This window comes from Podarcis liolepis, assembly GCF_965112155.1.
Source record: "Podarcis liolepis genome assembly, chromosome: 15".
Classification (NCBI taxonomy): Eukaryota; Metazoa; Chordata; class Lepidosauria; order Squamata; family Lacertidae; genus Podarcis; species Podarcis liolepis.
Genome location: NC_139566.1, coordinates 46,625,063 through 46,638,377, shown reverse-complemented (window position 1 = coordinate 46,638,377; position 13,315 = coordinate 46,625,063). Strand labels below are relative to the sequence as shown.

Genomic DNA, 13,315 nt, shown 5'->3' with positions numbered 1-13,315 from the left:
TTCCACTTGTTGCTCCAAGTAACTCAAGATGGCATACATGGTCCCCCCATTTTATCCTCACAACAGCCACCCTGTAGGGTAGGCTAGGCTGAGAGGCGGTGACTGGTCCAAGGATACCTAGTGAGCTTCATGGCTGAATCAGGATTTGATCCCTGGTCAGCTGGGTTCAGGGGCTTTGTCAGTGGGTACCTAGAGTCCCAGGCCTTTGCTCATGGGCCCTGAAGTGCCTGGTCCTTCCTAGAATCAAATCCTGCATGATATCTTTGCAGCATAATTTGATGTGCCTATTCATACAGTTATATGCATTGTCAAATGCATCTGTTTATGGGCTGGTTATCCAAGAAACCTGGAGTGTACATACCTATGCATACCCTGGAGAGGTGTTGCTGCCAGACAAGGGGCTCACTTCATATAAGGCGGCTTCCAATGTTCCCACTCCCAGCCAGTGGCATCCCTCTTTCTGTTGGTGGAAGACCAAATGCTTGGATCCAAGTAGCTGGCTTCTACAGGGTCAGGTTTTATTTAGTTAGAAAGGACTTTGTTCTCCCCAATTGCATGTGTGATGCAAAGAAAAAGTAAGATGACCTGACCTCCTGAGGCCGGGAGTTCCATAGGCAGCGCACCACCGTGGGAAAAAGCCCTCTCACCTCTTGCCGTCAATCTTGCCTCAGAAGTAGGGCTGTAGGATGGTCATTGTTTTCTATTCTGTCCTGTATTTGTCACAGTCAGTGACTCTCCAAGGATTCTGACAGAAGTCTTGTCCCTTCAGCAGCCCCACTGTCAGGGAGTCTTGATAACAAACAAGTGTAGTTATTTTTTTAAAAAAAGATTTACAGTGGTGCCCCGCAAGACAAATGCCTCGCAAGACGAAAAACTCGCTAGACGAAAGGGTTTTCCGTTTTTGCATTGCTTCGCTAGACAAATTTCCCTATGGTCTTGCTTCGCAAGACGAAAACGTCTTGCGCTTTTTTTTTTAAAGCCGCTTGAAGAGGCGCAGTTGCGATGGACTGTGCTTCGCAAGACGAAAAACATCGCAAGACGAAAAGACTCGCGGAACGAATTCTTTTCGTCTTGCGAGGCACCACTGTATTGCAAAAACAAAGTTCACCAGAGTGGTGATCACAGCCGTCTGTTCATAAATCAAAGATGTCCCTTTCTAAGGAGGGTGTTTCCGGTGAGACCAGAAACAGCTTAACTTCCTCTTGTGACGTATTCTGTCTTGAAGACCACCCCATATGCCTAGACCGTGGGCTAAGGGGGTCAGCTCCCACCCCTTCCTCATTCTCTGAGAGTATACTTCCGTGGTTTTTCCCGCTCTCTGAGCTGCTTCCGTTTCTAGCTCCTGCATTTTATCCTTCACTGGCGCACTGGCACTGCTGCCAACTTTCCGAAATGCTATCAGTTGGCATTCCTAAGGGAGGGGGAGTTCGCTATGGGCTATAATCCTCCTGTCTTGCAATTAATCCTCACTTTTCCTGGTTCCTTTCTTCACTAGGAGCTGCAAACTTCCCTTGAGGGCTGGCTCATTTATGACACCTACGAATTGAGACCCCCTTAAACTACAGACCCTTCTAGGGGGCAAACTTCTGCATGCAAATGGGAATTCCCACCCCCCTGCCCACTGTAATATTGGCTCCCACCTTGTAGACAAAGCCTAGGTCAGGGGTCTGCAACCCGCGGCTCCAGAGCCGCATGTGGCTCTTTTACACCTTTGCTGCGGCTCCGGGGCGGATACTAGCGAGGGGAGGAGGTGCATTGTGCGCCCCGACACTCCCCACTGTGGCGGGCGCTGTACTGGCTGTGACATCGCATGGGGCGGTGCATGCGTTAGTCACACACCGTCCCGATGTCACCTTCCCACCCGCTGTCAGATCGCGGCTCCGGAGATATATTTGTTTTAAATGTCGCAGTGGTTTTGCGGCTCCCAGGTTTTTTTCCCTTCGGAAACGGGTCCAAGTGGCTCTTTTTGTCTTAAAGGTTGCAGACCCCTGGCCTAGGTGCTCGCCACTGCCATCCTCAGAAGGTGAAGAAAGAGGGATATTTTTAAATCCTGGATCGGATTTGGTCCAGAGCACTCCTTGTCCCCAATTGCGCAGTATAACATTTCTCTAGTGTGCTGTGTTCTGTCCGGCTCTTTCGTTATATAAGCCAGGCCTGTTCGGGAGCAGTATTCTATGCTATGTAAGCATAGAAGCAAATGGGCATGCATTTCCATGCACTTAAATGTACTTACTCTTGCGTGTGAATGTGCTGAATCTACAGAGTGAAATCCTGCTCCCCTGTCAGCAGGAGATGGTGGTTGGAACATATGGAGAAACACCCATTTCCTCTCCAGGTCCTGGAAATGGTGCCACCAATTTAGGGAAGGGAACATTGGAAGCAGCCTTACATGGAGGGCTCATCCACACTTAGCTTTGCACTGCATTTCTCAGAAGTCAGAGCATTGGTCCACCAAGCTCAGTACTGTCTACACTGACTGGCAGCAGCTCTAGCAACTCTCTAAGGCAGGGGTCCCCAAACTTTTTAAACAGGGGGCCAGCTCACTGTCCCTCAGGGCTGGACTATAGTTTGAAAAAATATGAACAAATTCCTATGCACACTGCACATATTTTATTTGTAGTGCACAAAAAACAGGAAAAACAATACAATATTTGAAATGAAGAACAATTTTAATCAACATAAACTTATAAGTATTTCAATGGGAAGTATGGGCCTGCTTTTGGCTAATGAGATGGTCAATATCACCAATGTTCGTCCCTACAACCCAGCCTACACATGGATCTCCCTCACTCCCATGGCCCAGTCTATGTGCAGGCCTTTCATGCCCCCATGCACAGCGGAAGGCAAGCCAAACCTGCGGCTGAAGCTGGCGAGCTTCCCTGCAAGCATCCGTCCTCCAGCAACTCCGGGCATCTTCCTCTCCTGACCTCGGGCAGGCCGGATCCAGGACTGTGGCGGGACACATCCAGCCTGCGGGCTGTAGTTTGGGGATCCCTGCTCTAAGGTTTCAGGCAAGATTCTCTCCCAACCCTACCTGGAGATGCTGGGCATTGAACCTGGGAGCTTCTGTTTGCAATGCAGATACTCGGTCACGGAGCTATGGTGCTTCCTAATGGGAAGGTCTTCTGTGAACAGTAGCATCCTCCCACCACAACTGGTGCCCTCCAGATGTTTTTGACTGCAGCTCTCATCTGCCCCTGTCAGCATGGCCATATGATGCTGGGGCTGATGGGAATTCTATTCCAGAACACTTGGGCCAAAGCTTGGATCTTCAGTGGGTGGGTCTGCAGCCACAGCTGACAGAAGGTGGCTCACAACAACTGTCCTAGGACCAGCTAAGAGGAGAGTCCACAAATTCATGTTTGAATGAAAGCTATACCACATCAATTTCTAAAAATGAGTTGGTAGTTTAAAAATATTCTTATAAAGAAATAAGCGTGGGTTCCAGGTCTGAAAAAGTTTAAGGTGTTGTTTTCTGCATTTGAAGTTTGTGAGCTTGGGAAAAATGGATTGCAGATGGGTTTCATGTAAGGTCCAACATATTCCTCCATTATCTAGCTGACAATTTCATTTCCCAGAAGTTGGAAGAAGCAACAAGGGAATCATCTATCTTGGACCTGGTCCTCACCCACAGTCAGTGGTGGAGCAACATGCTGCAACCCCCGGACTGGAGAACAGGCGGGGGCGTGGCTGGCGCACGTCCCGAGGTTGCATGGCATGTGGCGCATGTCCCAGGGTGTGGCGGCCGTGATGGCACCCTTTCCCCAAATGGTACCTGGTGCAGTGCGCCCCCCCCGCCCCCCTCCGTACACCAGTACTGACCTAACCCAAAGAGAACTCGTTAATGGTTCCTCTTCATCCTGGAAAAATGTTACAAGTTGGGTGCTGCAGGGTTCTGTCTTGGGACTGTTGTTCAATGTCTTTATAAATGACTTGGATCATTAACTGTGTATTGACAAATGTACTTGTTTCTGACTGACGGTCGAATAAAAAGGTTGATGATGACTTGGATGAAGGAATTGAGGGGATGCTCATCAAATGTGCAGATTGCACATTTGATGAGCATCCCCTGAGAGGGGTGGCTAATGCCGTAGAAGAAAGAACTGGGATTCAAAATGACCTTAACAGATTGGAGAATGGGGCCCAGGCTAACAAAATGAATTTCAATAGGAACAAATGTAAGGTTCTCCACTTAGGCAGGAAGAACCAGATGCATAAATGGGGGGTCACCTGGCTTACTAGCAGTAAATGTGAAAGGAACTTAACATGAGTCAACAGTGTGATGCAGCTGCAAAAAAGAAAGAAAGCTAATGTCATCGTAGGCTGCATCAACAGTAGAGTGTCCCAATCAAGGGAAGTAATAGTCCCACTCTATTCTGCCTTGGTGAGACCACACCTGGAATACTGTGTCCAATTCTGAGCACCACAATTTAAGAAAGACATTGACAAGCTGGAAAGTGTGCAGAGGCGGGCAACCAAGATGATAAAGGGTCTGGAAACCAAGCCTTATGAGGAACGGTTGAAGGAGCTGAGTATTCTTAGCCTGGAAAAGAGGAGACAGAGATTTCATAGCCATCTTCAAATATCTCAAGGGCTGTCTCATGGAAGATGGAGCAAGCTTGTTTTCTCCTACTCTGGAGGGTAGGACTCAAACCAATGGCTTCAAGTTACATTAAAGGAGATTCCAACTAAACATCAGGAAGAACTTTCTGACAGAAGAGCTGTTCAACACTGGAATGTTCTTCCTTGGCAGGTAGTGGACTCTTCTTCCTTGGAGGTTTTTAAACAGAGGTTGGATGGTCATCTGTCATGGATGCTTTAGCTGAGATTCCTGCATTGCAGGGGGTTGCACTAGAGGACCCTTGGGGCTCCCTTCCAACTCTCCAGTTCTGTGATTCTATGTCTGAACAGGCCAGTGTCAGTTGCAGATTTGGAGAATTCAAGTTTCAGGTGGTGTCAGGCTGCCAGGCGAGGCTTACCTTCCCCCTCTCTGTGGATAACAGCATGAAGCGAAAGCAGTCTTTTGCCGCAGTAGAGAGGTTTATTGAACACAGCACAAACATAGCGTCCATTCTTATTGTGCAGGTGCTCCCAATTAAGTTTCTCCCACTTCCCTCTAGTTACTTCCATCTCCCTGTCTCCTCACCACGTGATCCCTTCACCACTGAGCCTTCTGAGAGGCTGCCCTATCTGGTGGCCTGGCTCTCGGGCTCATGGGAAGCACACTTTCTAGTAAGGGAGATTCAAACAGCTCTCTCTCTTCCCGTTCCTCTCCCCTTGGTTGCTCTTCTCCCAGCTCCGTTCAACTGTCAGTTCCCGAACTGTGTCCTTCCATGAACCATTGCTCTGGGTCGATAATATCCTCCTGCTCCAGAGGAGCTTCAGGATTAGGCCCTTGCGCAGAGGGAGAGGGGGCTCACACCATTCTTCCTCAGAGCAATACCCTTCAGTCTGGTTCCTGACATCTGGTTTGTTTTTTTTCACATGTGAAGATTTTAATTGTCTCCCTGGCACATTTGATGTCAGCGTCTGATTGTTCACAGGGAAGAAATAGGGAAGGTGAGAGATTAGTGATGCAAATATGCACTTTGGCCAATGTAGGCTCCAATCTGCATCCCATTTATGCCAGAGCTGCTTTGAGCTTCCCTGCGGAGTGAAATGACTGGCTTGTGCCAGGACTCCTTCAGTTTTTTTCTGTTATCATTGAGTCTGCTGTTGTCAACACCCTCTGTGTGTCTGGGCTGGGCGACCCACCTTGAACTTGTGCTGTTAGCACTTTCCACCAGAGCCCGATTCATTCTGCTGACTTGTGCAGAAACACTGAGTGGAGGATTTTGTGTGTCTGGAGGGACACTGCAGTGGGGGAGGCAGACTCTAAGCACCACTGCATGAAGAATCCCCCTGAAAGGCTGTGTCCTTGCACGTTTCCTTGCTTGGCTGTAGAGAAATGCGCAAGAATGGAAGGCAAACTACAAGGACACATAAAGAGGGTTACAGTGGCTCTCTTAGGCAGGCAGGGAAGATGGGGGAAGGGGTGAGCACTCCCAGCTATTGTAGGTCTCCCTTTCCCAGATACTGTCCTGACCCCCACCCCAACTGAAGTTTCCACAGGAGGCAGTGATGGGACATGGCCACAAATTTGGATGGCTTTAAAAGTGGATTCGACAAATTTATGGAGGAGAGGGTCTTGCTCTGCCCTCACAGTCAGAAGCAGCCATGCTTGTGGGTTTCCCATTGTCATCTGGTTGGCCACTGTGAGAACAGGATGCTGGACTAGGTGGGCCATGTTCCAGCAGGTGGGCCATGTTCCAGCAGACTATTCTTTGGTTCTTACATTATTATTCCTTGGAAGCCACCCAGTGGCAGAGATTTAGAGAGGAGCCTTGCTGCTTGTGTCTATGCCTCTACTGCCAAAGGCACACAGCCAACTAACCTGCAAATCTGGAGGAGTGAGGCATTGGGTCTTTCAGCAGGCAATGCTCTCAACCCCCAAAACAAAACAGAGGTGTGTCACTGAAAGTAGCTGGAGTGAGTGCCAAGCCAGGAATCATGCTTCTTTTCAAACCATGTTCTGAAGTTTGTTTCATGATCAGAACAATCCTCTCAAGTGATTGTTTTCACCCTGCTTTAAAAGCAACACTTCAAAGAACGGTTCAAAAAATAAATACACACAAAAAAACCTTAGCAAAACAGGATTCCCAATGAAATGGTCTGCCTCACAGCCAGAGGCTCTACTCCAAGGAAGCACTGAGGAGGACTGTGACAGATTGGAGCTTTGCTGTGTGTTCTCTGATCTGGTGACACATGCTGTCTGTTGAAGTTGAATGGGGAGGGGCCCTTAGATGTCTGAAAGAGTTCTGGGACTTGCTGGTTAATGGGATTTTCTGCTGTCCTCAGCGGATGCTCAGCCCTTCTGTCTATTCCAGCTGTAGTGTTTCAGAAAGTTGCTTTGAGCCAAACACACTCCCCTTTGAAAGCTTCAAGATCTCAAGTCTCAAATGTTTGGTAGCCAAGAGCATGGCTTAATTAGAACTGGAAACACTATTGAAAAGGTTTACTTTTCAAATACATTTAAGTAGGAATTACTCAGCCTTGGAGAAGCCCCTTCCTTGGGTCTCTGTCACTCACCTGTGACTGTCAGAGTCACTCACCTGTCGGTCACTCATCCATTCTGAATGGGTAGAAAGAAGCACAGAGCTATGACATACAGAGAGGCATCAGGCAACCTCACTGGAGGAGGACTGGTGATTCTGGCCATGTATCTGAGTCAGTAATCACAACGCAGAGAATTGCCAGAGTTAGAATTAATCATCCTAGCAGAGACTGCTTGGAAGTACGGAATTCAACAACAATCAATCATGCAGAGATGCAACGGAGAACCTTTTCTGAAATTAGAAAAAGCTGCCCAGTGCTGGGGAATGACCCCAGTCATGTCCAGTGTGGGAGAGACATGGCAGGATTAACCACCCTGTGCTCTTTCAGCAACTTTGTCTGTGGTCAAGAGCTGTAGGTGCTCATCAAATGGAAGCCCTACTTCCATCTACTGCTCTGAAGTAGGGTCATCTCTGCCTCCAGGTTTTCAACTTTTATGCATATCTTCTGAAAATGCACAAACCTTTTCTCTTGTATGAATGATGCCAGGTTTTAGCTCACTGGTTCCTTTATTTTATCCAGTTTTCTGTTTGGAATCTTAATGGCTCCCCCTTTGTAAAAGCCTTTCCTCAGAAAAGTGGATAAGGCAAAAGAGGAGACCCATATATTGTAGGTGCCTTGGAGGGGTCATGTTTGCCTCCACACAACCATGTGCAGAAGAGTCATGGTTGCTCCTGACAGGGGCGGCCTTTGACACCACCACCACCTCCCCAGGAGAACACAAAGCTAGCGTATTTAGTAATGAGAATATTTTGTCTCCCCAAATACTGGTAGTCTTGCCACTTGTAATGTTTTTATTGGGAGGAGGAATAAGGAATTGCACCTCCTGCCAACTGCTTAGCCCAGCCATACTGAATTCTGTCTGTTGATCACACTCAAACACAACAAGGGACTAGGGATGGAGGAGAAATGTGATTCAATTTGCATTTAAAGGCAAACCTACTTAATTTGCACTTCCCAAAACAAAATGAGTACTGAAGTGCAGCCATTGTTTGAAATCCACACTTGCTGAATTTTGCAAGGTTGTCCTCCAGTCAAGCCATGTGTCCAGAAATGCATGTATTAGGAAAATAACATACAGAAATGTATTACATTAATTTAAATTGTTTTACAAAAATACATTAGGCAAGTTTTACATACAAACTATGTGCATGTTATGAGAAATTTGCACTAAAAATGCTGGTGATTTTTTCTTTTAATTGCAAACTGATGTGGGAATGTGGCAAAATATTTTTAAGGTGACATGGAAATGAGGAGAGCTAAACTTAAGACATGGGTATAGCCAAGGAGGGGCAGATCCAAAAATATTATTGAAAAGCATTGAAAGTACTCAATTATCTGAGGTTCTGCTCCCCCTCAGCAGAAGCCTGGCCCCCACAATGTCTTATTTATGGTGTATTTTTGCCTGTGACTTAAGAAACTGAAACTGAAAGATTCTACTATCCTTACAAGGGAAGTAACCTAGGCACTATCTCTCATTCAGTTCTGTAGCTTGGGGGTTCCTTCTACTGGAACCTTCGCCAACCTGGGGCTGGAAGCTGCAGGAGGGGAGGAGAGGGCTCTTGAGCTTGGGTCCTGCTTATGGGTTTCCCTTTGGGGCATTCACTGTGGGAGCAGGATCCTGAATTAGATGGGTCATTGGCCTGACCCAGCAGGTTTTTCTTAGTTTCCTATGTTCACATGCTGGTTTAAGAATAATCAATGTAGGTGATGTATTTTGGAGAGGCTCTGGCCCTGTCGGGTTCTTTATAAGGGTGCTTTGTATGCTGCCATTCTTTCTGAAGGCACCTTGGTATCTCTGGTCCCAACCCATGCCCTCATGCCATAGACCTGGCTGTTCCTTTCTCTCCTTGCAGGCTGAAGAGAAGCAGAAGGCCTCAGCTGCATTTGCTCAGCTCCACACTGCCATGGAGATCCTGGGAATTGTGGTGGAGGAGCAGAAGGCCATCTGGCGAGTTTTGGCCGCTATCTACCACCTGGGTGCTGCAGGGGCTTGCAAAGGTAAAACTAATGGCTGGCAAAGGTGGCATTTTGGGCTGGGTGGTTCTACAAGGAGACTGCTGTGCTGGATCCATCTGCTGCAGCCTGAGAAAGGAGATGATGGAGATGTCCCTGTCTCTCATCTCTGCTTTGTAGGCTGCATGGTGCAGCATTTCAGAAAATCAAGCCATCTGCCTGGGCTCATTTGTCTGAATTCCCTGCCCCCTTTTAGCCTATCCTTCTAGGAGCATTACAGAAAGTCAATGGATCTCAGTTCAGCCTCTCTGCTTGAGAGGCTGCTGTTTTCATATAATGCTGGTCTTGCACAAGGCCTGCTCTTGGAGATCCCTGGAGTGGGAGGAGAGCCAGAGAAAGTGCAAGACCCTCCAATATGTGTTCTGTCTGAGCCAGCAAGCAGAGTGTGCCATCCACTGCAGAGTTGGCAAAATGTTAAGCCACTTGCTATCTTACATAGAACCATAGAATTGTAGAGGGCTGCCTCATGGAAACAAGCCTGTTTTTTGCTGCTCCAGAGAGTGGTACCCGAACCAACAGATTCAAATAACAAAAGAGGACATTCTGATTAAACTGGGAAGAACGTTCTGAAGATAAGAGCCATTTAACGGTGGAACAGACTCCTTGGAGGGTTTTAAACAGAGGTTGGATGGCCATCTGGCATGGATACTTCAGTTGAGATTCCTGCATTGCAGGGGGTTGGACTAAATGACCCTTGGGGAGGCCCTTCCAACTTTACAATGCTATGATTTCCTCAACACCCCTCAGCCTCCCGGGCTGCTCACACTTCCTGATCTGAATATGCCTCCTAGTAGGAGTTCCCTTATTGTGGCTTTCCCTGGGCTTTGAAGAGTGGTTGCCTAGGAAAGCTGCAGAATGCAAATCCATGGGGTGATAATTTTAGAATGAGAGAAGGGACTCTCACAGCCACCCCTTGGCTCACTTAAAATTAAAATGTGGGCTAAATATTCAGCACAACAGTAGTCCAAGAGGATAGCAAAATCATACAAGGATCATGAAAGTGTATTATCAGAGATGGCTACAAGCAATGCTTCTGTTCCAGAGGCAGAGTCATGTGCTGCCTATGCACTGGTGGAGGAAGAGGGGATGGAGGGAGTGCACCGCCCCCGGCAGAGCAATCCCAGTGGGGTTCCATCGTGGTTGCTCCCCCCGCCCACACTGGGCACCCCACCCCCACAGACGGCATACCGCGCCCCCAGGACGCGTGCCAGCCCTGCCCCCGCCTGCTCTCTGCCCTCAGTGCCGGAGCATGAATCTCTGCCACTGTGCCTATGCACTTGTTTATCCATCTGGCTCCATTTTGAATTTGCACCCTCAGCCTTCATTAACATTTTATTATGGTAATGAACAGAGTTGAGTCTGATACTGCTGGCTCCTCTATCAGCTCCTACCCATCAGTCTCCCAGGTGCCATCAACACTGCCTGGCCTTGCAACTGTCTTTTATTTTCTTCTGATTATGATTTGGTGTTGCTGTGTCTGAATTATAGCAAGAAGAATCTTCAGTGGAAGTTGTGCTTGTGAAGACTTTATTTAAATGCAGAGAAAGTGAGAGTGGGGAGGGCATTAAGGAGGGAGAAGGTGGTGCTCTTCATAATTTTTTTAAAGATGTGCTCTAACCTAAAGGCAGCTCCTGGTAATTTATGTACTTTGGATTCTAAGCACTTTGGGACTGCGGTGTTGCAAAATCAGCTGGGGGGGGGCATTTATATACATCTCTGTAGCATGTCACAGCACCATTAATCAACTATAATTATTTTAAAATTAGGAAAGTTCGCTGCTTAGGATGATGTCCTTCACCTGCCAAATGCTTAATACCAGAGTTTCCTGAAGATAGTATGAAATATCCAGGAATTTTTGTGAGGCTCTGGGTTCAGTTCTGGAATCAAGCCTTTGATACCCTGTCTAAGGCAACATTTGATAGCAGTGGCTTGTTGATTTCTAAACAGAGGATCACTTCATTGCTCTGTAATGCTTCATTCCAGATTTTTGAAGATTACTTGGGAATTGCAAAGAGTGTGATTGCATCCCCATGTTCCTGCTTTTTTATTGCTGCAATTGTCACATGATAGTTTGGTGATTATGGGTGACACACTGCATGGAGATTTCCCTTGCATTTTGAATAGTTGGAGCTTGGTTTCCAATAGTAAAATTACCACTAAAGTTCATGGGTTATTACTAAGGTGGTGGTTGCTGCTGTGGCTTCTGCTTCTTCTCCAGCTCATTGCACACAGCTCTTTACAACAAAAGGGAAAGGTCTTATCAGTGGCCATCAGTTGAATGCAACCTGCCCATTCTGTCCATGGCCAACGCTTAGGCCACATTCAAGTCATACCTTTAAAGCACTATGATACCTCTTTAAACAGTCATGTTTCACCCAAAGGATTATGGGAGCTGTAGTCTGTTAAGGGTGCTGAGCATTGTCAGGAGCCCCCTATACCCCTCCCAGAACTACAGTTCTCAGAGTTTCCTGGGAAGAGGGATTGATTGTATAGCTACTCTGGGAACTGTAGCTCTGGGAGGGTAGGGGAGGAAGTTTCAGACTTACGTAGGTGAGTTCATCTCTGTTATAATCTTATCCAGCAAGGTCACATCGGGGAAAGTTTGATTCTCACGAAAGTAGCTTGACTAGGCCAGATACTTCCTAGTTTATATCTTTACCATATTGCGGGCAACGGAAGGGTGTTGTCTCTGCAAAATAATGAAGTTCTGTGAGGGGATACGAATCTCCTGACAGCTCTCAGCATCCATAACAAACTACAGCTCCCAGGAAGCCATGACTGTCTGGAGTGGTGTCATAGTGCTTTAAGTGTATGCTGTGGGCACAGGAGCTGAGTAGACCTTTGCTCCCCAAAAGATGCCTTGTGATTGTGCCTTCTGGCAGCCAAGCAAGTACCTGTGTTGCAGCTCTGAGCTTCCCATCAGGGTCCACTGCCATCTCCTGAGGTCCGGAGAGGGAGCATCAGGGATCAAGAGAGGGCTCAGAATGTGGTCAGGGTGGTTTTCAGTGGTGGTAAGAACAGCCAAGGTGGTTCAGGCTGCCTTGTGGGGCTTCTGAAGGTTCTTCCAGGTCCTCATTTGTTCTCTGTGGGGTTTCTTGCCTCTTTCATACAGGAGGTCTCCATGAGATCTGGCCTAGGCAGAATCTTGGCTTGTTTGGAAGAACTGAATACCAGGCTGCTTCAAGACCAGCTATTTAGTGAGGCACATCCTGCTTCATTCAATCACTTTACAGGGCATCCACATGTCTGCACAAAATCTGACATTTTCAGGGGTTTGGGAGTGGAAAAATAAATAGCTCTTGTCTCTCTTCTTTCAGCAGCTCACCCTTTGCTCCAAAAATCGATTCTGCTGCCAAAGGGAATCAAAGGACTCACAGATTTTAAAATGGATCAAAGCAAAATAGAAGTGGACTGAGAGAGAAAAAGATGAATTAGTTCCTATAACTCCAGTCCTCCGCTCTTCCTGCATTCAGTGGTATTCTTGTCAGGGACTTTTTTATTGATGTATTTGTTTGTTTGTTTTTTTGTTTATTAAACTTATATCCCAAAGTTGCCCAAGGCAGCAAACGTGATAAATGATAAAAACCTCTTAAAAACAGACCATTCCAGTAGAGATGCAGACTGGGAAATATCTAATCTTAAAAGGCTTGTTGGAAGAGGAAGATCTTCAACTGGTACCTCTCCAGTCATAGAATCACAAAACTGTAGAGTCGTCTAGTCCAAGCTCCTGCAATGCAGGAATCACGGCTAAATGTAATATTCAAGGGAAGGGCATTCCAAAGGCCAGGTGCCACAAAACTAAAGGTCCGACTCCTGTATTTTGCAGAACAGACCTCTTAATAAGAGGGTATCTGCAGCAGGCCTTCTCCTGCAGAACACAGTTGTCAGGGGTTCAGGAGCAGAGACGCAGAGAAGGGAGGAGACAGAGAGCGAGGGGGAGGAATACGAAGGAAGGATGAGTGGGGATGACGACCCGAGATCACCGAGCCTGTCTAGCGAGTCCGAGGATTCCCAGAAGGGAGCGCCAGCAGCCAGAGCAAGGGGGGAGAGCAGGGGGACACCCCAGGAAGAAGGGTCCAGAGAGGGATCAGAAAGCAGCAGTTGGAGATCGGGACCCACGTTCCCAGCCGGGAGCAGCGGGGAGAAA

At 47.4% G+C, this 13,315-nt stretch overlaps 1 protein-coding gene across 5 annotated transcripts in view; it reads left to right on the top strand.

The window, feature by feature from the left end:
* MYO18B (myosin XVIIIB) overlaps positions 1–13,315 on the top strand; it is a 349,431-nt gene that overhangs the window by 71,475 nt on the left and 264,641 nt on the right. For all 5 annotated transcript variants that reach the window (XR_014519475.1, XR_014519476.1, XM_083476633.1 and 2 more), the window contains one exon: positions 9,009–9,153. Coding sequence is in view for 3 of the 5 variants with exons in the window: in XM_083476633.1 (XP_083332759.1) it covers positions 9,009–9,153 (145 nt within the window). In the remaining 2 variants the exon portion in view is untranslated. The remainder of the gene's footprint in view (positions 1–9,008; positions 9,154–13,315) is intronic.